At 36.3% G+C, this 23,876-nt stretch overlaps 1 protein-coding gene across 2 annotated transcripts; it reads right to left on the reverse strand.

The window, feature by feature from the left end:
• Window positions 1-167: 167 nt before the first annotated feature.
• Window positions 168-23,767, reverse strand: MEIOC (meiosis specific with coiled-coil domain). 2 transcript variants are annotated; one of them, XM_087916813.1, is made up of 8 exons: window positions 23,606-23,767; window positions 22,648-22,776; window positions 15,921-16,081; window positions 14,836-14,940; window positions 11,633-13,475; window positions 6,266-6,400; window positions 4,887-5,067; window positions 168-1,947 (listed from the first exon to the last, which is right to left on the reverse strand). In XM_087916813.1, the coding sequence occupies exons 1-8, from the start codon at window positions 23,609-23,611 to the stop codon at window positions 1,781-1,783; spliced, it is 2,727 nt and encodes a 908-aa protein (XP_087772939.1). In that variant the 5' UTR covers window positions 23,612-23,767; the 3' UTR covers window positions 168-1,780. The 2 variants fall into 2 exon arrangements, with proteins under 2 accessions (XP_087772939.1, XP_026574059.1); XM_026718274.2 differs by having other exon boundaries at window positions 23,624-23,758.
• Window positions 23,768-23,876: the final 109 nt, after the last annotated feature.

The raw sequence follows: 23,876 nt of genomic DNA on the forward strand, positions 1-23,876 counted from the left end.
CTGGGCTTCCAGTTCCAGGACATTCGGTTTGTCAAAGGAGCCAATGATAGATACAATGAACACACTGCTGGGTCCAAAACACTGCTCCCACCTAAACTGAATAAGGTGTAAATCTCTAGTTCTCAGCCCCTATTAGAAAGTACAGCTAAAAGCTTGTAAAAATGCTGGAAAAGTGAAACAAGGGAGCCTGAAGTTTTTAATTTATTTATAAAGCCCTATTTGCCAATATCTTGTGTCTGGAAGTCAAGGTATAGACATAGGAAAAACACAATTTACTGCAACAAAATCCAGTTTATTAATTAAGAGACTAAAGTCAGTACAATATTTGTTTTCATAACATGAAACATATCAATGTCAAAACTCAACCCATCTTTTGAGTGGCTACTATAGCATAGTGATATGAATTTGCTGCCATCTGCAGTTTATTCTGACAGCATGGAATGTCATATCAATGATCAAAATTGTTCCCTATATTTTCTCTTGCAATCTCAATCAATTCCTCTCATCATCTAAAGGCAATTTATGTGGTTTGATTATACTTTTTAGCACACCAGGATTTCTAAACGCTGGAAGAACACAAATATTTAAAATATCTGTGTACCTAGCCAAGGGCAGATTAATAAATTTTATCCAGACATTATACAGTTTATGTTCATGCTATATTGTTAAAACCCAAGATCTCCTGAGCCACATAATAACATGCTAATTTAATAAGTTATTCACATTCAATAAAAATATATTAAAAGATATTAAGATAAAAGCAATTGTTCAACAGTGCTAAAGTATGCAGAAGCAAACCAAGGAAACAAAATATACATTAAACAATTTTAAACCAAACTGGCTAAAGTGTAATAACCATAAAGAAAGTGCATTTCAGAACTTCTTGATACCCTTCTTAAAGTAAACCAAGGGTATTAAAAATAATACTCATTATTTTAGTTGCAGCACAACTGTAAGGACACAGATCAGATAAATGTAATATTTGTTTACATTTAAATACTTTGAAACAGGCAATGTTTTATTGATATTTAAAATAATTGCTACAAATGATTTCAAAACTTCTTTTTATGTTCCCTTTAAATGCATGGTTGGATAATAACTTTATGATAGCATCACTAATTTGAGAAAAATCGGTTAATTTTGTACTTAAGCTTAAAATAAGGTTTCAAATTCATAAATATATATTCCTTTAAATATTTTCATTTTTAAAATTTTCATACTGGGTGTGTTTAGCTTGGTTTTCTTTATGTTTCCAGGTACTCATTGTCTAAATGAAACCTTTTTCTTTTCACAATCTAAGATTGTTTTACTAGACTGCATACACGATAGTATGTGACAGCAATTCAGTTCATTATTTTAAAGTAATAATGTAATCTAAAAGAATTTTTATTATACAACCAAACTCTCATTGTGTATACTTACAATGTAGAATGGATTTAAAAGTTTAAAACATACTGATTTATTGAACCTAATACAGTAGTTCAACCTCATTAATATACTGATTCCAACAGCGGTTAACACAGACATTGTGGCTTATGTTAACTGATACTTATCAGTTAGCTGCTGGATTCACATAAGCCAACTTTACTTCCTTGTAGTTACTTTTAATTTGGACAGAATGTTTAAACATATATGTATGTATGTATGTATGTGTATGTATGTATGTATATATATGTATGTATGTATATGTATGTATATATATATTTGCCTTTGCTTTTCAGTGCTTTTTTGTATCTCCCCGTTGAATCATAGGATTACCACTATTCATCTGATCATACAATTAATCTTGAGATGTTACTAGCTCTTGTAAAACCTTTTCCATCTCAGCTGGAACAGATGTATAGGTTGTTTTAGGCAATGTCATCTGAAGAGCACACCACAGTGTAGTACGAGCTTTACGTGTTGCTATGCACATCTCTTTAATAGCCAATGCAAGAGCAAAAACATCTGCAACATAAGAAAAAAATAGAAAATATAAATTCTTATCAACTGCTCAAAATCATTACTGACACAAACCCACACCAATATCTGCTGCTGATTTCAACAATACCGCATTATTTTTATATTGTGAGAGAAAAATATTTTATCTGAATCATACAGATCTGGCAAAAAATACCTATTCCTATCCAAAAGGAACATAAAGGAATTCCCATTTAAGAAATCCTGATATTGCTAGGGCTTAAAATTATTGTAATGAACGACAGCAAAAATTATTTGCATAGTTTTCCCATCTTTTAATGGAGTATGTTTCTAACTAAAGTGTGCAGTAACTAATCTGAAGTGGGCAAGAGTGCTTTAAATCTGATATGGGCAGTCTCTTTATATCTGTTGGCATCAACAGTTACTGAGAGCGTGCCCATGCCAGATAGCTGGCTGAGGAATTCTGGGAGTTGAAGTCCACAAGTCTTGAAAGTGCCAAGTTTGGGGACCCCTGATCTACAGAAAGGAACAAGAGGTCAGCTATACTGGACTTAATTCTTATTAACAGAGTTGAAATTGTATAGGGCAGGGGTCCCCAACCACCTGGCCGCAGACCGGTACCGGGCCGTGTAACATTTCCTACTGGGCCGCTGGTTTGCTGGGCGCCGCCATCTTGTTTGACAAGAAAGTGCTTCCAGATGAGCTTTTCCGGTTGGAAGCGGTGTTTGTCCTGAAGGAATCTCGCACCTTAGTTTCATCGAAGGGGGCTTCGAATGAAACTAAGGTGCGAGGATTCTTTCAGCACCAAGGCAAGGCGAACGGCGACTGTCCCGAAGCCGCCCAGAAGCGAAGCCCATCGACAAAGGTACAAAGGAGGAGTTGAAGGTGGTGGGGGACGGCTGACTGGCCAGTCGCTTGGCTCGCCTTGCCTTGTCATGCATGCTGATGCTGGTACCGGGCCGCGGATCATTTTGTGATACCGGTACCGGGCTGTGGCACAAAAAAGGTTGGGGGCCACTGGTATAAGGGGTTCGTGTTGTAGGAACTTTAGAGGAAAGTGACCATGTCATTTTGAAATTCAATATAATACAGACACAAGAAATAGAACAAATCAAAGCAGTGTCTTAGAATTTAACAGCTATATTTCAACAAACTTTGAATTTGGAAAGGATTCCATGGATCAAAATCTTAAGGAGAAAACAATTCAAGAAGCTTGAGAAAGTCAGAAAAATGAAATTATCAAAATCCAGTCCAGCATGATGCCACTGAAAAAGAAAAATAAGAGATCCAAAAGAAACCTGCATAGTTGCATAAAGAACTTTTTGTTAAACTGAAAGACAAAAGGACAAGTATAAAAAGTTGAAAAAGGGACCCATAACTAAGGCAGAATACCAGGATATAAGCTGAAACTGCAAATATAAAGTCAGAAAAGGCTCAATGAGCTAAAATTAACAAAAATAAAAATCTTTAAACATGCAAAAAATAAGGAAAATGTCAAGGAAACAATTGGTCCACCAATGGGATAAGGAGGAAATGATCACAACAGAGAGAAAATAGAAGTTCATAATTTATTCTTTGTATCTGTCTGCACACAAAAGAAAAAAATAGTCTATTCTACCAAAAGCAGAATCATAAAAGACAGGCTAGGGATCCCAAAGTTGTTTTTTCAAGGGGCAACTAGCCTTTTTTTTTTCTTTGAAGGCATTTCGTTTCTCATCCAAGAAGCTTCTTTAGCTCTGAAGCTTCTTGGATGAGAAGTGAAACACCTTCGAAGAAAAAAAGTGAAAAACAAGTGAAAACGAAACTTTGGGACAACCCAAATTGAAAATATCCAGAGACACAAAGTCAAAATAGACAAGAAAATGGTAAGAGAACTCCTGTCCACCCTAGACAAAATTCCACCAGGACCAGATGGATTACATCCCAGAATTCTGAAGTTGCTGGCAGATGTAATCACAGAACCACTGAACCTTTTTTTTAAAACTTCTGGAGCACAGGGGAACTATCAAAAACTGGAACTGATGTGGTTCCCTTCTTTAGAAAAGGAGGGGAGAAACAAATCCAGGAAGCTATAAACCTATGAGCCTGACATCAGTATCTGGGAGGATCCCGGAAATGATAATCAAACAACAGATCTGTGAACACCCAGAAGCTAGCAAAGCTATTACTAGAAGCCAATATGGTTTTGTCAAAAACAGATCATGCCCAAATTTTATTGCATTCTTAGAAAAAATGACTAAATTAGTGGACCAGTGAAATGTGGACAAGTACCCTTGGACTTCAGTAAAGTATTTGCCAAAGTAGACAACAACCTACATCTTGATAAGATTCAAAAATGTGGACAGCATCACTACCAGATGGATATGTAACTGGCTGACAAACTGTACTCAACATGTAGTGCTTAATGGAACTAGATCTACATAGAGGGAAATATGCAGTGGCACCCCAAGATTCTGTCCTAGGCCTAGTACTCTTCAACATGTCTGTTTTAATTAACAGAAGGATAGGGTTGACATCATAGCAGTTTTCCAATATTTGAGGGACTGTCATAAAGAAGAGAACATTCTTTTCTTCAAAGCACTGTTACAAGTAACAAGAAACTTGTCAAAGAGAGATTCAACCCAGAAAATAGTGAGAAATTTCCAGTGGAACGGCTTGTCTTGTAGGTGTTCCATCCCTAGAAGTTTTTAAGAATGGATTGGATAGCCACTTCTCCAAAATGATATAAGGCCAGAGGTGGTATTCAGCAGATTCTGACCAGTTCTGGTAATGGAAATTTTTAATTTGCAGAACCAGCAAATACAACTTCTGATTGGAGATTTTACAGTATCCTTCCCCTGCCATGCCCACCAAGCCACGCCCACAGAACCGGCAGTTAAAAAAAATTGAATCCCACCACTGCAAAAGGCCTCCTGTTTGAACTAGATAGCCTCCAAAGCCCCTCCCAATTCTATTATTTGTATTACCTCTGTCATCTTGACACCGGGGGCCTCCTTGTCTTTGCCGATGTGAAGCATTGACAATTTCATCCTTTCTGCGGGATTGAACAACATGTATTGCTTCCAAGTGCTTATCAAGAGCAGTACAGATATTAGCATGAAGGGGAGAACTTCGGAGACGTTCCATCTTTCCCAGCAGAGTCACAACCTATGAATATTAACAGACAGTTTAAATTCCACACTGAAGGCCTACTATAAAAGTACAATATGAAATTGCTTTTTAAATCTTTCAAAGAACTACAGTTCTGGGGATCCAAGGCAACTGTAATTTTTGTATTTGCCGGAGTATCCCCATGCCATTCCAAGATTCTGAATTTAAGAGTTTCAAAATATTTTGTGTTTTTGAAAATTATATTGATAGAACACTATTTCAGGGTTTGTTTTTTTACAATAATTGGATCATGATTACTTATACCTGCAGGACCACTTACTCCAGCCAGTATTGGCTCAACCAGTTAAATCTATTAGGAATAATTGTTACAAATTCTTCACTTCTGCAAGGTTGGGGGAGGAACAGACTGAAGCAAGATGTCTCTTCTCTATGGTAGAACAGAAATTGTGGAATAGCTTCCAAGTGATTACCTACCCTCTCAGTGAAAACCAAGCTAATTCAGAAGCCTTTGCCCAATTTGATGTTGCTATTTTTTTGCTTTTTTATTGTCTATTTTTATACTATAGCTGTAGTTTTTGGTTAATATACTGTGTCTATTGCTATTGTTTCTACTTATGGCTGTCAGGTTTTTAGATTCTCTCATGAATGTTCTAAAATATTTTTTTATTCTATGTCCTCTGCCAAGACAAGTCTTATTTTAGACTATGAAAAATATAGTGTAACTTGTTTCACTTATTTATTTCCTTGACTTGTTCTAATTTTAATAAACTTCTGATTCAGGATATGAAGATATTTGTTGAATTAAAATATGCAAGCAGATACTTCTCAGTTTTTGAAGGTATTATACTTTTTTTATATGGTAGTGCTTCACTTTCCAACTGCTGCTTCTATTTTCATCATTAACCCAAGAGCACAAACAGGAGAAAAACCAGTAAGAGGGAGCAGGAATGCCAGCTTGAAGCAAGGAAAATTGATAGAAACTGCATCCAGTCCTCCTTCCTTAAAATTGACAAGACTGAAGATAGAACAAACTGCATCCATCATTGAATGAATTCTATAAAATTCTATAAAATTGTTTTGAGCAGCCATGTCTATTAGGAGGTGGAGGAGCAAAGCAAAGAAGAATTAAATAAAAATGTCACTGCATGTAATAGTCAATCTTTCTGTTTGGCAGAAAATTTGCGCCCATTTGGGAAGCTGATAAAATATGAGATTCAAAATTTAAATAACTCACTCTGGCTTGCTCTCGTAACTGATCCACAATTAAACGGTCAACTCTGGATGGATTTGATGTCAGTCTTGGGATAGGAGTGTTATTAGTGCTAGATACCTTCTTCCCAGGGTAATTCTTTGCAAGGGCAGATTCAGTCTGAAAAGCAGAATAACTAATGATAAGAAAGATTTTCCACACTTCAGGGATGCAAATAGTGATATAAGCTCTAAACAAAATTGCTGGATTCCAACTATTCAGCCTAACTTTCAAAAATTGTGTAAATGTGATATATTCCCTAGAAGAAGTTTGCAATTCAAAATTTCAATCATAATTATGACAATCTTAAAAGAGAATCACTTGTTAAGTTTAATAATAGAATAGAAAGTACTGAAATTTTGATATTGGACAAAACAAGATATTGGGCACTGAAGTAAAGTTTCTTTCTGGCATGGAGTATCCAAAGTATAAAATTATGTAACTTGCAATTATATAATCACATAGGTTGACTCAGCCTTCCATCCTTCTGAGGACGATAAAATGAGGACCCAGATTGTTGGGGGCAATATGCTGACATTGTAAACCAGAGAGTGTTGTAGAGCACTTTGGAGTGGTATATAGGTCTAATTGTTATAGCTGTTGCTATATCTTCTAGTTTTCCACAGCCAAACTTAAATTAGGAATTTATATAAGGATAGCATTAGGAAGAAACAAAATTATTGTTATCATTAGTAAATGATAACTTAGTTGAAGCTAAAACAGTGGCTAATCTTAGATAGCTCCTTTTCATCAAATCAGAAGGAACCTTTAGAATAAATGTGACATCAAACTGACATGTGAATAAGAATGGATTTATGGCAAACTGCATCTACTAAAAGCTGGTTTTTTAAATAAGTTACTATGAAATAACTTATAATATTTAATGAAAATATATCCAGAAAATTGCCATGCCTATTTCCAATAAGTAGACATAAGAAGAAAATATGATTACAGTGACAGCCTTGGGAATAGTACATGAACAAGAGAAAGTTTAGAAAATTTGCTATCGTAGGACTTGCAATTTAGTTTAAATTATCTTTAAACTAATTAGATAGAAAATGGTTAGCAGCTTTCTTATCCAGAGAACTGGGATTAAATGGCACAAAAATGGAATCAGTAAGAGAAAATAAGATATATATTTAATATTTTAATGCCTTGTAAACATTGAATTTGTAGTAACATCTGTGAAATGAAAATCATTTAGACAAGAAGATGGGAGAATAATATAGCTGTGTAACAATTAAATAACCAGGGAATGATGTAATTAAAATGTATAAGAATTTAGAAACGGAAAGGACAAAAAGCTTGGAGATTCTTTTGGTCAAATAAATGGCTGTTTGCCTATACTGAACACAGGTGCTTGGAAGGTATCAGAGCTTCAATGAGAGGTCTTGAGAATAGTATTTGTTTGTTTGTTAGATTTATTTGCTGTCTATCTTGCCATTATGATACTTTAGGCCTCTGATGGCGAACCTATGGCATGCGTGCCACAGGTGGTACGTAGAGCCATTTGTGCAGGCACTCAAACCCCAGGCAAACTTACCTGCACTGCACATGTGCTCACCTCCCGGTTGATTTTCAGCCCATTTGAGGCCTTTTTGGCCTCCCAGAGGCTTGAGGGAAGCCTCTGCAGCCTTTGGAGCCGAAAAATGGGCCCGTTTCATCACTTCCGGGATTTCCGGAAATATTGGAAGTGATGAAACGAGCCTGTTTTTCGGCTTCCAAAGGCTGCAGAGGCTTCCCTCAAGCCTCTGGGAGGCTGAAAAAGGCCTCAAACAGACTGAAAATCAGCTGGGAAGAGTGCACATGCGCAGTGCAGGTAAGGCATGGAGGGATCACACCTGCATGCACAGGGGGCGTGGGCATTGCCTTCTAGATGCTGGCATGTGAGCGTGTGAGTGCGCACACAATTTTCGGCACAGGAGCCCAAAAAGGTTAGCCACCACTACTCTAGGGGGCTTACAACAATCTGTAAAATCCCTGATCAAAATACAGCCTGTGCATCACAAGAGGATAAGAAGCAGTTTCATTCAAGAAGCACTTGTGGATGGTATGGATCTGACACCTTGTCAATATTCTCTCTAGAGATTAAAAAAATGAATGTCTTCTAAGTATTAATGTATTTTTATGATAAGAGACCATATACAGCATATATTGGAATATTTAACTTTAGTTCAAGCCTGCTAATTAATGGATTCTCCAGGTATGACTTTTAGAGACTTAGTTACTATGCATTATACAGATCTCAATCTGGGATCTCCCCTGAGAGATCCTGATGGCCCAGATCCTATTAAAATGTTGTAAAGATCTGAAGACCTAGCTTTTTTTCCAGGTTTTAGAGCAAGCTAGATGAGCAACAGTGGTCTTGATGATATGATTTTGTTTTGGGGTTTATTGTTTAATTGGGACATTATGAGTTTGCACTTTTGTTATATTTTTAAAACTTTGTATGACACCCATTGTTTGAGATGGACAGCTAAACAAACAGGTATATAAATAAAATATAGAAAACACCCTTGGGGCCCAGGGCAAATCAAAACATAAGTCTTAGAACTCAAAATGATTGTTTTGATAAGAACATCAGAGAATTTTTTTGCTATTACTATGGGAAAGAATCTAATCTCTGATAGATCAACGAAGATAGATAGATAGACAAAGTCCCCAGTTGAAGTCCTTATTTGATTGGAGAGTTTATGACTTGAAGCTGCAATAGTAAACTCATTCATCTACTTTACATCCAGAATGGACTCTTCCCTTTGGAGGATAACAAAGACCAGAGGCTCTGGAAATACTATCTTAAAATTTAACTGGCAAATTATTCAGTTTTTTGAAAGAGAAAAATTGGAGTCCACATCACATAACATAGAGATATATCTTGATATGAGGTACCAGGGCCAATGTGAGCATCTATCATGACATAAGCTGCAACAGAACATTTTTTTACAGAAATAAACATATTATGGAGCTTGATCTTCGTAATTTGTGTTCTACCCACAAGAAAGAAATCTAGAAGATTATGTTAATGAAGCCAAAGCTACTGTTTCCTGGATTTTCTAGGAATTTAATACATTTGAAAAGAACAGTTGTAGAAGCATCTACTAGGTGCATTTATTTAATATAATATACAGATAGTCTTTGACTTATGACAAGAGTTGGAATCAGAATTTCGAGCCATTAGGCTATATAGTCATTATAGTTAATTCAATCATCATTAACTGGACCCAATTTTATGACCATTTTTACCGTGATTGTTAATCAAATCACCATGATTGTTAAGCAAATTACATGAATTACATGGTCTTTAAATGAATATGGTTTCACCCATTATTTTATTTGTTGGACTTTGGCTGGGAAGGCCATAAATCATTACATGACCGCAGGGTGCTTTAACCATTGTATAGATAGTCCTCATGGCCTGTCAGTTAGAAGTTGTTCATAGTTACATCAAGTTCCCAAAAGATACTTATGATCTGGTTCTAAAGTTCCAACAGCTGCCCTCTCCCCAGTCACATGACATTTCAGGTGCCCGGCAACTGGTCCACAATTACCACTATTTGCAGCATCCCACTATCACAATTACGATTTATGTTTTTGTCAGCATATACTTCTGATTTTCAGCAAAATCACCGCATAGCGAACAAGTGCCATTATAATTTCAGTAGCTAAATGAATTGTTGTAAGTTAAAGACTACTTGTAGAAGGGTAAATTGACAGTACATATTTGTCCTCTATAATAGATAATCCTCAATGGAAAACAATTTGTTTAGTGACCATTCGAAGTTATAGCAGTACTGAAAAAAATGACTTAAGACCATTTTTCACACTTACGACCATTGCAGCATCCCTACAATCCTATGATTTGGATGCTTGGCAACTTCCATGTATTTTTGACAAGTTGCAGTGTCCCAAGCTCATGTGATCACCTTTTGTGACTTTCTAACAAGCAAAGTCAATGGGGAAGCCAGATTCACTTAACAATCATATTATTAACAACTGCAGTGATTCACTTAACAATTATAACAAGAAAGATCATAAAATGGAGCAAAACTCACTTAACCGCTTCACTTAGCAGGAGAAATTTTAGGTTTAATTGTTCTAAGTCAAGAACTATCTGTATTGAATTTTTGTTCCCCTATATGGCAGGGGTATCAAACTCAAGGCCCTGGGGCCGGATCTAGCCCATGAGGTGCTTAGATCTGGCCTGTGGGGCTACCCTGGAAACAAAGAAGGACCGGCCCGCGGTGCCTCTTCCAGCAAAATCAGAGCTCAGGAGGGCCGCATGCGGACTCCATTTTCGCTGGCAGAGGGCTGCAGGAGACCATCACGGCTGAAACCGGGTCCTGGAGTGGAGCTACACATGACCTCCCCCAGACTCCATTTTTGCTGGCAGGGGGCTAGGAAAACAAATTAAAAACAAAACAAAAGGAGAAATATTTCCCCTTTTGCATTTAAGCATCCAAGAAGGGAACAGGAAAGAGAAAGAGGAACAACAACTACCTTGCCCCCCGCCCCCCCCAAGGGCGAACGCAACCCTGATGTGACCCTCAGTAAAATCGAGTTTGACACTCCTGCTCTATGGAATTCCTTTGATGATGGCCTGACTACAAGTACGCTTCAACTTACAACAGTTCATTTAGTGACCATTCATAGTTACAATGGCACTGAAAAAAGTGACTTACAACAGTTGTTGACACTTATGACCATTGCAGCACCCCCCTGGTGGCATGATTAAAATTCATATGCTTGACAACTGACTCACTGTTATGACAATTGCAGTATCCCTGGATCATGTGATCACCTTTTGCGACATCTGACAAGCAAGATTGGTGGAAAATCCAGATTCACTAAACTACTGTATTACTAACTTAATAACTGCAGTGATTCATTTAATAACTGTGGCAACAAAAGTTTTAAATAGGGCAAAAATCATTTAACAAATGTCTCATTTAGCAGCTGAAATTTTGGGCTCAATTAAAGTCAAAAGCTACCTATATTCAATTATTACATGTGTTCTCAAGAGTAATATTTTATTCTTCCATACAAAAATAAGAAGCTACTTTCATTTTATGAGGAAAAGAGGTAAATTTGGGAGTACCGCTGTTGGGAAGTCTTACATTTGACTACCCCCAAAAATGAGCCCACTGAATTCATTTGGATTAATACTAGAGAAAACTGTAGCTATTAACAATTATTTTTTTCCACTGTATTATATCTTAAGATTCTGTTTTATTTAGTACAATAGAATGTGGATATTTGAAACTTCTATTTCAGGTAGCAGAAGTAGTTTAAGAAGAAATTTAAGAATACAACAAATATTATTTGTAATAACTATTCTATGCATAGGTTTCTTACCTTTTTCCTTTCTTTTTCTAGAGCTCTCCACTGTTCATAACATTCTTCCAATCTAATATGAAGCTCACTGGCTGATCCACTTCGAGTTTTCACGGGTCTTTGAAATCCAAATGTTGGAATGAAGCCGGTGAAAGAATTGTCTCCATACATCATATCATTAAAATATGGGTACAAATGGCTTAAATCCTCATAGGAAAACAAATCATAGGAATCCATCAAAGGAATAACTGATGGTCCAAAAGCATGGTTGGGTTTCAAAGGAAATCTGTTTGAACTTAGCTGTTGGGCATTTGGGCTATGTCTCAAATCACCCATCATAAAATTATTTGAGAAACAAGAAACTTGGTTGCAATTTACACGGTTACTGACAATATTACTATCTCCGCCTCCTTGTCTATGACTATTTAAGTGGCCTTGAGACTCCAATATATCTTGGTAGGAATTTTGAGACAATCCATCTAAATGTTTTTGGCCTTCCTCAACTTCATAATGTCCAGTTTGTGGTTTAACTTGAAAATTGTGCTTGTTCACATTTTCAATGATCCCATATTGCTGTGAATAGTTATCACAAAAACCGTTTGGTGGCTTAATTTTTTTGTCAATAATGGACTCAAAAAGGCTTTCTTCTACTTTACTTAATCCTTCTGTATGACTGGAAGAAGAAACTCTCTCTGTAGCACCACCATCTTTGAAATCAAAATTGGAAAATATTGTAGGTGCTTCTTGGCGATATTTCTGAAGTAACAAATTATTATTTAAAGTTACATTCGCTGATGATAGCTGAGAAAAATCGTAAGAATGATTGGAACCTTTTGAACCTGTAGATAAATTACTCAATTTTATCAAGGTGCTTTGATTCCGAATAGGGACAGAGGAACTGTTTTTAGCTTGTATATTTATCCATGTTGGCCTCAGGTTTGTGCTTGGTGAAGTAGTTACTGGATTTGTTGCTAAAATATTCAGTGATTTGAAATAATCTGAATTTTCTGAAACATTTGCAAAATCACCACTTCCTGGAACAGCTATATGAGACTTCAGGGTAAAATCCGACTTTAAACCAAAATCAGGAGTAAATGAATTTTCATTCACAAACTGTTTTTCTGATAAGAGTCCTGTGGTCTTTTGAAATGTAAAACTCTGCTGCTCTGAAGATACATCTTCCATTTTCTTTGGGACAACTTGTTTATTTTGAAAAAATTTACTATAATTATCTGTATCTAACATTGGTAACTCAGGTGTTCCACTTGGTAATTTTTTACTCTCTTGGACAGCATAATTTATGTTTTTATTTTGCTTTACTTTATTAAGATGAGAATAATCCAGGTATCTATAATAATCTGCACTTTCACCGTACCTATTAAATTGTGAAAGAAACATTTCAGCTTTCTTTTGATGTTCTGAATCATGTCCCCTAGGACCTGTTTTTTCTCTTCCATAAGTGTAAGTATCTGTTCCTGATTCTTTTATTGCTTCTAAAAGATTGGTTTGTGGGGTAAAACATGTTTTTGCATATGAATAGTCTTGAAATTGTGATACCTTTGCATTTTCATTGGACTGAACATTGTAACAGTTGAGATTATCATTCCTGGAAGGAAACAGCCATTGTTCATCAAGATCTATATTAGTAAGCTCATGATAAAGGTCATCCACCTTCTGCTGCAATGTTACATTACCAGTGTGCAGATACTGTTTTTCAGAAACTGGTAAAGATTCTCCACCATAAAAAGCCTGTTGAGGAATGACTCCATCTATTGCTCTTTTTGTTTCAGACAACACATCAGGATGATCTGTAAATCGAGTACTGCTCACAGGCCATACAGATTTTAAACTGGTGGCACATGCTCTAGAAGAATGAAAAATAAATAGTTGTGGCAATTCCTTAATAGGTTTTATATTTTATGCTTTTAGTTTTGATGTGTCCTATAATTAATGTACCCAAAGAGCCATTAAAAGCTATTACAATTATAGTCTTAGAACAACATATATCAGTGATGGCAAACCTTTTTGTTGTGGTGTGCCGAAAGTGTGTGCACGGGTGCCGGCACCCACAATGCAATGTGTCTGCCCCCCTGCGCATGCATGTGCAACACCCCCACCCTACCCCCTTACCCGCACTGTGCTGATTTTTGGACCGTTTGAGGCTGTTGTCACTCTCCTGGAGGCTAGAGGGAAGCCTCTGCAGCTTCAGGAGGCAAAAAAATGGGCCTTCCGGAAATACCGGAAGTGCCCATTTTCACCCTCCGGAGGGCCTCTAGAGCCCATTTTCACCCTCCTGAAGGCTTGAGGAAGTCTTTGGAGCCTTGGGAGGCTGAACTCAGGCCAGTTTCAGCACTTCCGGTATTTCCGGAAGGCCCATTTTTCGCCCTCCCAAGGCTGCAGAGGCTTCCCTCAAGCCTCTGGGAGGCCGAAAACTGCTTCAAACAGGCCAAAAATCAACTGGGAGGCACGTGCATGCGCAGTGCAGGTAAGTTTGGCTGAGGCTCACAAATGGCTCTGCGTGCCACCTATATATTAAACATATATATTAAAGTAAAAATAAATATTTAAAAGGTAGTACGCTACTAATAAGTGACGTGGTGCCTCAGTGGCTAAGATGCTGAGCTTGTCGATCAGAAAGATCGGCAGTTCGGCGATTCAAAACCCTAGCACTGCGTAGTTCCCGTTACTTGTCCCAGCTTCTGCCAACCTAGTAGTTCGAAAGCATGTAAAAAATGCAATTAAAAAACTAGGGACCATTTTGGTGGGAAGATAACCATGTTCCATGCGCCTTTGGTGTCATGCCAGCCACATGACCATGGAGACATCTTCAGAAAGCGCTGGCTCTTTGGCATTGTAACAGAGATGAGCACTGCCCTCTAGAGCCGGAAACAACTAGCACGTATGTGTGAGGGGAACCTTTACCTTTATGCTGCTAATATGCGGAGATTGCAAGTAGCAGGCATATATCTTATTTAATTAATAAATTCAAGAAGATAGTATTTTGAAATAGATCCAATATATTGTTTTAAGATACTTACTAAACAGTTGAAACAGCTGAAAAAAATACTTAGAAAATTTTAATTTTCAAGTATTTATATATCAAGGCTTTCAGAAATTACAACCTTTTACTATTAGAAGTAGATTAAAAGTGGCTATATATGATAAATGCTGCTTATAATAGTAAGCATGAGAAAATGTTGTTCTATTCTAAATACAGTACTAACCCTTCAGTAAAATAGGGCTGTGATTTATCTTGTTCTTCCAAGATGTTAGACACAAGTCCATACAGATCTGTTTCACTGCCATAGTCATTTCTTTCTGTTTGAATCCTGAAGACAAACAAAGTATAGTGAATTGTGATTTACCATCCAAATCTATTATGTTTGGTCTTTTTAATTGTATAGTCTGTACTTATGATATAATGAATTATCCAGAACTACAACTTATTTCACCAAGTTCCTTCTTACATAGCATAACTAAATTTTCTCTTTATTTTACTCTGCTAGCTTCCTACCAGACAATGGCTGATAAAAACATATTTCCCAACCAAATCATGATCTGAATCACACATAATTTTATATCAATCCACATTTTAATACCATATAATTAAGAACTTCCATAATTCAAATATATCCAAACTGCTATTGCTAGAGGATTCTATGGGTCAGAAAGGCCAAAACTGTACCTTTATATTAATTCCTTTTTATAAATATAGTTGGTAATGCCAAAATTTTCTGAAAGCAAATTCCAAAATTCAAACCCATATGATTTTATAAAACTCAGAACATCAAAATCATTACTTTTGCTGCCATCATTCCCTAAAGATTTACACCAACTTATTTTGTAAAGATAGAAAATACAAGAGTCTTTTTCTCTTCAGTTGACTTATCAGAGTTTCTGTTATTTAGATTAATAAAATGATCAATCAAAATACAGTACAACATAAGGTGACAATGGTGGTAATTCTTAACTTATTATCTTGCTATTAGAATAGGAGAGACATTTGAAAGCTTTGATTTTTACATCCATTATTACTGTATTTCTGTAAAAGAAAGGGTAGATCAAAGGCAAATATGTTTACAGAATGGAAGATGATGACATAACATTATTCTGAGCCTTTTAAGTTTCTCTTTTGCCAGGTTTCTTTTTTCCTCATCATTCTTTTTAAAAAAACAATTAGGGGCAAAAATAAAAATGATCTGTGCAGAAAGATTGCTGGACATTAGAAACAATTTAGAAAAGCCCTAACATGTCTTATGCCAGAAAGCAAAACAAATTTCAAAGTTCATTTAATTCTTTAATCATATACCTGCTCTTTACATTAATTTGAGAATTTGGAGGTTGTTTATTATCATCTGCATAAGTGGACCATGGGACATAGAAAAGAGAAGAGTCATTGTGATTTAAACATTCAGAGGTTGTTGAAAGTGAAGTACTGTAAGTCTGCCGTAAGTCTACATTCTCTTCATTCTGAATTTTAAAGAAGAAAAAGATAATATACAAAGCAATATACAAAACAGTACTTTTCTTAACTTATAACATAAATTTTATAATTAATTTCCAGTATTAAGGTTAAGCAGGTTATAAGGAGGAAAACAACCATCTGGATTTTTTGCCTAATGCTAGGAAGTTAGATGTATGCAAATGAATGAAGCTAGACATTGTTTTCTCAATTCAATGTATTAATTAATTTCAATGCAAAATTGTTTCATGATATTACCAAACCATAACAATAGTTCACATTTCAATACTCAACATTTTACATTTTATAATTTCTTGTTTTTAACAAATGACATAACATCAAATTAGCTTGTTTTCAAAATAATTCAAGCATTGGTAGAAAAAAAAATCAGAATTGCTCTTATATTATATTAACTAATGTAAGCAGGAAAGAGTAAGTGAAGTACAATTTCCAGAGCATATACAAAATTAAAAATGCAATTTATTTGGATTTCACTTATCAATAAACCACTGAAAATGTAATTCATTCTTTGTAATTTATTCCCTCACAACTAAAATAATTTCTATATCATCACACAATGTAAATCTATCCTCAAGCAAAAAGTAGTAAACTGGATGTCCAAAGTGTCTTAATATAGGAGTAATAAATATATCAAACAATGGAATAATATGTACAGTACTGCTGCTAGTTAAAAAGGAGCACTTTCTGAAGTAATGCCCCAGTGTGATGCAGCTACCTATTATTTTTGTGATTACCTCATATGTAACACTCTAGGACTATTTTTGAAAATCTAAGCATGTTGACCTGATTTGTATTTTCCTAGATTAGTAAAGAACCAAGGTACAAGCCTTCTTTCAATTGCTACCTTCAGTGGCAACCATTACATTAAACTACCTAAAGTGTATAATCACTCATTATATATGTAACTGTTAAGACCTACTGCCTTTTTTCTTTGGTTTCTCCCAGATCCTTTCCCTGAAGTGTCATGTCATTTAAACTGAAGGGAAAATGTACAATTCACAATACAAAAATTCACTGTATCTGTGAATTTCTCTGACTATCAAATAGGGTAAAATATTTTAGAGTTTTTAATTAATAAGTTATTAGTCATGCAAATGAAATGTTAACATACATTAGTATGTATACAACAATTTCAAGAGAAAAATATCTTATATTAACAAACATCTCTGCTTCCTCGCCTCCCAATTTTATACTATTCTGACAGCTGAAAATGCAAATGACATGCAATATCTAAATCATGAAAGTCAAAGAATATAGTAAAAAAAAATCAGATTAAGATTATATATAAAGAAAATCAAACTTATGACAGCAAATATAGCCAACAGCCTTAGAATTGGAGAGATTCTTAAGTATTGAATATTCTTTTCATTTCTTTTCTGTTATAATCTGCCTTGAATATCCTCTCACAATGATGGCAAATAAACAAATTCTAATTAGCAATTGAGAAATATTCCCCAGACAAGCAACTTGGTAGAGTAACAGTAAGTTACTGTCTATACTTACACATGGTCACTCCCCTAGTCACTTCCCATCTTGATTATTGCAATGTGCAATCATCAGCCCTTGAAGAGCACCCAGAAGCTCCAATTGGTGCAAAATGCAGCGGCCCGCATGGTTTTGTGCAGACCTGTGTGTACATGTATCATCTCTCCTGCAGGAGCTGCACTGGTTGCCGATCTGCTTCTGGGTGCAATTCAAGGTGGTGGTTGTCATCTTTAAAGCCCTTCATGGTTTGGGATCAAGTTATCTCCAAGACCATCTCTTGCTGGTCACATCTAACCAACCACTAGAGCAGAGATGAAAGAAATGTTGCAGGTCCCATCCCCTAGAGATATATCTAGTGGGAGCCAGAAGGGCCTTCTCCATGGTAGCTCCCTCTCTCTGGAATATCATTCCCCCAGAGATTAGAATGGCCCCACTCTAACCCTCTTCCAGAAAGTGCTGAAGACCTGGTTCTGCCAGTGGGCCTGGGGAACTAAGAAGAACCCTTAGAAGTGAGCCCTATACTACTAAAAGAAATAGAAGAATATGGAAAGGTGACAGAGTTAAAAATTAACAGAGAAAAAACAAGTGTTAATAAAAAACTGTACAAAGGAGCAGAAGAACTAGCATATAAATTAGGTATGTAGGTGGCAAATAAAGTAAAATACCTAGGGATCTGATTGATTGCTAGATGTTCGTCGATTAAAAAGATAACTATGATAAGTTAATAATGCAAATAGTTAAAGATTTAGATAATTGGGTCAAATTGCAGTTATCGCTATTGGGACATATTTTGATAGTAAAAATGAACATTTTGCCAAAATTGTTGTTCTTGTTTCAAACAGTGCCAGTTAAGTAGGAAAAGAATTTTTCTGTAGAATTAAACAAATGTATCTCTAAATTTATATGGCAGAGGAAAAAACCCAGAGAGAAATATAATTACAGGATGCCAAGAAAAAGGGAGGATTTGGCCTTCCAGATTTTGAATTATATTATGATGCCACTATAGTAAACTGGCTTAAGGGTTGGGTTAAATTAGAAAATAGAAGGTTATTAGTATTAGAGGGTTTTGATCTCCAACTTGGCTGGCACGCCTTCATGTGGGATGGAAAATCTAAACAACATTCATATTTCCAAAGGCACCATGTAAGAAACCTATTGTTTAATATCTGGGGAAAGATTTTTAAAAAATACCATTATCCAAAGGTTCCATTGTGGATATCTACATTGGAAGCAGTTACACATCCAAATGTATTGGATTATGAAAATATTGTTAAGTATAAAGATTTATTATATGACATTGGAGAGTTTAAAAATAGGAAGCAAATACAAATTCAAGGAAAGGAGATAGCATGGTGGCCCTTTGCATAAATACAAACCCAGTATAAAAATGATAGAAAACAATTTGGCTTTAATATGACTCCACAAGAATTAGATAAAATATGGCTAGGAGAGGAAAAGAAATCAATTAGTAAAACATATAAATATCTTTTGGACTACAAATTAAAAGAAGCAGTTACAGAATCCTATGATAATTTGGGCTAAAAATGTGGGTCATAGTATTGAATTTGATCAGTGGGAACACATTTGGCAAACAAATTACAAATTAACTATGTCAGTCTCATATAAAAAAAACTTATGTAAAATGGTTCATCACTGGCACCTACCTCCTGCGAGACTGGCTAAGATATTCCCTCACCCAATTGTTGGAAATGTAACTACGCACAAGGAACATATTTTCACATGTGGTAGACTTGCCCATGTGCTCAGAAATTTTGGAGAAATATTAGAAATTGGATTTTAAATATAACAAGACAAAATTTAAAACTTGAACCCGAAATCTTTCTGCTAAGTATGATAGATTCAAACATGGAGAAAAAATATCAATATTTAATTTTGCATATCATAACTGTAGCTAGAATAACCTACGCACAAAACTGGAAACTGTCTTCAGAGGATACGGTAATAAAAAAAATACATGAATGTGCTGAGATGGACAGCCTAACCAAACTGACTGATAGTGACTACTATGAAATATGCAACATTTGGTATGAGTGGTTAAAGAAAAGATAATATTTGATATTTGGATAAGTTATGGAAATGACAGAAGACGTGCATTTAATCACAAACTATATAGATAAATTAAAACATTAAAAGAACGAGGGAGTTATGGTAACAAGGCAGATCACGTCAATGATAAAGAAAAAAAACGTAACCATTGCTCAATATATGCTGTAAAATCTATATATGTGTATGTATGTGTGTGTGTATGTTTGTGTGTGTGTATGCATGTATGTATGTATGTATGTATGTATGTATATGTATATGTGTATGTATGTATGTATGTATGTATGTATGTATGTTATTCAGCTTTGTTCGGGTATTTTCCCACATCATTGTGGTTGTGCTTTTAAAGTTGTAGCAATGTTTCGGCAGAATCTCATCTGCCATCATCAGGCTTCTGTATTGTGTCTGTCAGAGATTCTGCCGAAACGTTGCTACAACTTTAAAAGCACAACCATAATGACATGGGAAAATACCCGAACAAAGCTGAATACCATACATGTAAGTACCCGCGAAAACTTTATACACACACATATATATATATTCGTAAATTTTCATGGGTACAGGTATGCAGGTCTTGGCATGTTGGGTCTTTTCCGTGTAAGATTGAGAGTATCTTGGCGATGCTTCAGTGAGGTCCACTCGCCATCCTCAGGCTGGTGCTGGCTCATGCCAGTGCATTTGCTTGTACTGGCATGAAGCCGAGCAACCAGCCTGAGGATGGCGAGTGGGACCTCGCCGAAACATCGCCAAGATACTCTCAATCTTACACAGGAAAAGACCCGAACATGCCAAGACCTATGTATGTATGTATGTATGTATATGTATATATGTATATATTTTAAATATGTATATTTTAAAAAAATAACGTTTAATTTTTGTCATTCACATTTCATTTTGTTCCTCCTTTGGCATCCTTTCTTTAATGATTCTATTCCACCATTTATTTGATATCAGTGAAACTCTTGTCCCATGGCAATGGCGAGTTGGCTTTGGTGAGCTATCCCACAGCAAGTTGGCCATTGTAAGTTGTCTAGACCCATCCTCGGCTTACATAATTAATTCAATGTTGGACTATTCAATGTTACAACAGTGCTGAAAAAAATGACTTATGACCATTTTTCACATTTACAACTGTTGCAGCATCCTCCTGGTCCCATGATCAAAATTCAGATGCTTGGCAACTTGCATGTATTTATGACAGTTGCCGTGTCCTAGGCTTATGTGATCACTGTTTGCAACCTTCTGACAAACAAAGTCAATAGGAAAGTTAGATTTACTTAACAACTGTGTTACTAATTTAAACAACAGCAGGATTCATTTAAAAACTGTCTTGCTTAGCAATTGAAATTTTGGGCTCAATTATGGTCCTAAATCAAGGACTACCTGTAATACAGTAAATTCATCGTATTATATAGCCAAAGACCTAAAACATAAAATACAACCAAAAACTGCCAACAACATTACACAAAAACATCTGAGTTTGGAGTAATAGCTTTCAGGGGTCCACTGCAGGGGTGAGCAACTTGGGGTTTGCAGAGGGAGAGCTGCTAGCTAAGGTTCTGTGCAGTTCAGAGAATCCCCCAAATCCACTCCTGGTTGGCCCTTCCCACCCCACCCCGCCCCTCCCAAGAGTCCCCATGCAGCCCATTTTGGATGCAGGTAAGTGCAGGGCGCTCGTGGAGGCTCAGGGAGAGTGAAAAATGGCCTCCAAGAAGTTCAGGAAAGCTGGAAATGGGCCCGTTTCTGGCTTCCAGAGAGCCTCCAGAGTCCAGGGAAGCCGTTTGCTTGAGGAAAGCCTCTGGAGTCCGGGGAAGACAAACCCCAACTGCCATGGTGCAGGAGGCCGACTAGGCCACGCCCACCCAACAACTGGGCAGTGAACGCCTTGCTAAAAATTTTGAAGCCCACCCCTGGTCCCCTGGATCCTGTGATCACTTCATGCTAAATGGAAAATAATGTGTCCTTAATACATTTTTGGTGTTATAGCATTGTATTGGAAAGTAGCATATTTCTGTATTATGAAGATGACAGAATAAAGTATTATTTAAAATGTTTATTAATTTTGGTATAAATACCATACTGGTTTGAAAACAATTTAGTCAGGGCCTCAACAAGATAAGCAATCACTTTGTAAGTCCCAACACTTCACTCTGAGTTCCTGGGACAAATAATGCAAAGGTATTTTCCATTCAAATGCAGGAACAAATTTACTGTTGGAAGTAGTGAAAATATACTTGTTGGAAGTAGTGAACATTTGAAGGCTTTTTTTACTCTTTTTATTCATACCTTATAATGAATTATAAGTTCATTATACTGAATTCTCATTTAATTTTCATAGAAGTAGAAAAAGACAGAAGAGCAAAATATAGAATTAAAAAAGAAAATTAAAGAAAAGATGTCATTTGACCCATTCTTCCCTCTATCTTCTGAATCTCACAAGAGATTATATAATTCTTTTTTCTGATACAGAAGCATGATAAGGATAGCTGAGTTAACAACTGATAAACCATACTAAAATATCATCTTGGGGTATGGGCTGCACATCTATTTTCATTGATCAAGAATCATAGGATGCTGAAATTAATCTTTAGCAACAGTACAGTAGAAAATTCAAACTGTTACCTCTGCTTAAAGTTTTGGGATAGGATTTTTTTAAAACATTTGTATGTTAAGCCTAACAAAGTCTTGCCTTTTTATTTCTCCTTGAAAATAAATGGAACACTATCTAGATCTACACTTTGCTGAAAAAAAGGCATTGTTCTTCTATAAAAAACCTGCAAAAACAGGGTGCCAGATTTATGATTCATCTGCCCATACAGTTTGAATGTATTGTTATCACCCCAATACTGAACTCACTCCTGAACTATTTCATAATGCATTTTAAATACAAAGTTTATTTTAAAGTCAATATAATAGAACTATATACTATCATACAATGCTTCAATGTGGTTACTCCCTAAAATGTTTTTGAAGTAAAATTATCTTTAAAAAAAACTGATTGAACCTGCAGTTTGTAGCAATCATAGAAGGAGCTGCAACCTGTCATGATAACGTTATTGAACACATCCGTCAGTCTTCCACTGGATTCTGTACTATTCAAATAGTGGCTGGCACCTCTGAAAGCTACTTTAGGCTGGTATAAAACAATGGAAGTAGAAAGACAATTAATTCACATCTAAATTGTTTGCTTTACACTTTAAAAAAAATGGGTAAGTACATTTCTATATGCTGACTTTCTGGGAATCAGCCTATTAAAATATTGCTCTCCATATTTTTTTACATTAAAGAATAGTGTACCAAAGATTTGGAAGAATTGCACAATAGTATCTGCATCTCCAACTTGGATGAATTCTGAGTCAAGATTTCCTAGTTTTAAAACTCACAGATTTGATTAGTTAGCAAAATGAATAGCTAAAGTCCATATTTTTATTCAGATACCCACACATAACTGTAAACATAAATTAGCCAAACCAAAGGAAAAATTTAGATTCCTCCACTGAGAATAGTTGGGCAATTTGGAAAAACATGACTGGAAAAATACTTGATTCCTTTTGCTAAATGCACGACGATTATATTGATATGTAATTAATGATTGCACCCCTTTTTCATAGTGGTGTTTGCTTATTAAGTTTTACAACCCCCGACTTTCAATTCCTCAAGTTCCTGTGGTTCCTCTTGCTTTCTAATTTTCCACATCCCATTTATTTTCCTTAGCTGCATTTCCAGTATCTTCTGCTGGTCGCCATTCATCTAAATTCTCTAGTTTGTGCCCATTCCGTATTTTCCCGCTTGCCCTTCATCAAGTCCTCTTCATCATACCGCCCCTTTCAATCCACATATGCCCTTCCACCCCTCTTCTCCCGCCTGTCTTTTGCCTGACCCCCTCCGCTTCTGCTTCATACCTCAGCGTATCATTCTATTGTATACCATTCTTCCTCAACCCCGTTCCCCCACCCCCTCACCTCCATCCCTTTCCCTACACAGCTTTAAGAACGCCTCTCACTCCCTTCCTTCAAGGAAACCTGGGGACAAAGAGAGACGTCGTGGAACCCCCGCCATGCCCAAGGAAGCTGAGAGCGTCTCTCACAGCAGCCGGGGGAAGGAGAACAACCGTTATCACACCTGACAGACTGGGGGAAGGGAGGGGGCGGGGTAGAGAAGGAAGCGACTTCCCAAGGGATCATCCCCTCCCCCCTCCACACAAACACCCACCCCCCGCTCAGGCCTCCCCAC

This window comes from Pseudonaja textilis, chromosome Z (assembly GCF_049901715.1).
Source record: "Pseudonaja textilis isolate UNSWEBS1 chromosome Z, rPseTex1.2, whole genome shotgun sequence".
Classification (NCBI taxonomy): Eukaryota; Metazoa; Chordata; class Lepidosauria; order Squamata; family Elapidae; genus Pseudonaja; species Pseudonaja textilis.

Bases quoted from the DNA above. Each gene is read 5' to 3' on its own strand.
- MEIOC (XM_087916813.1), bottom strand. The intron at 13,476-14,835 runs GTTAGTACTGTA...TCATTCTTCTAG, and splicing joins CAGCCCTATTTTACTGAAGG to AGCATGTGCCACCAGTTTAA. The intron at 5,068-6,265 runs GTGAGTTATTTA...TAATATTCATAG, and splicing joins AGTTACGAGAGCAAGCCAGA to GTTGTGACTCTGCTGGGAAA.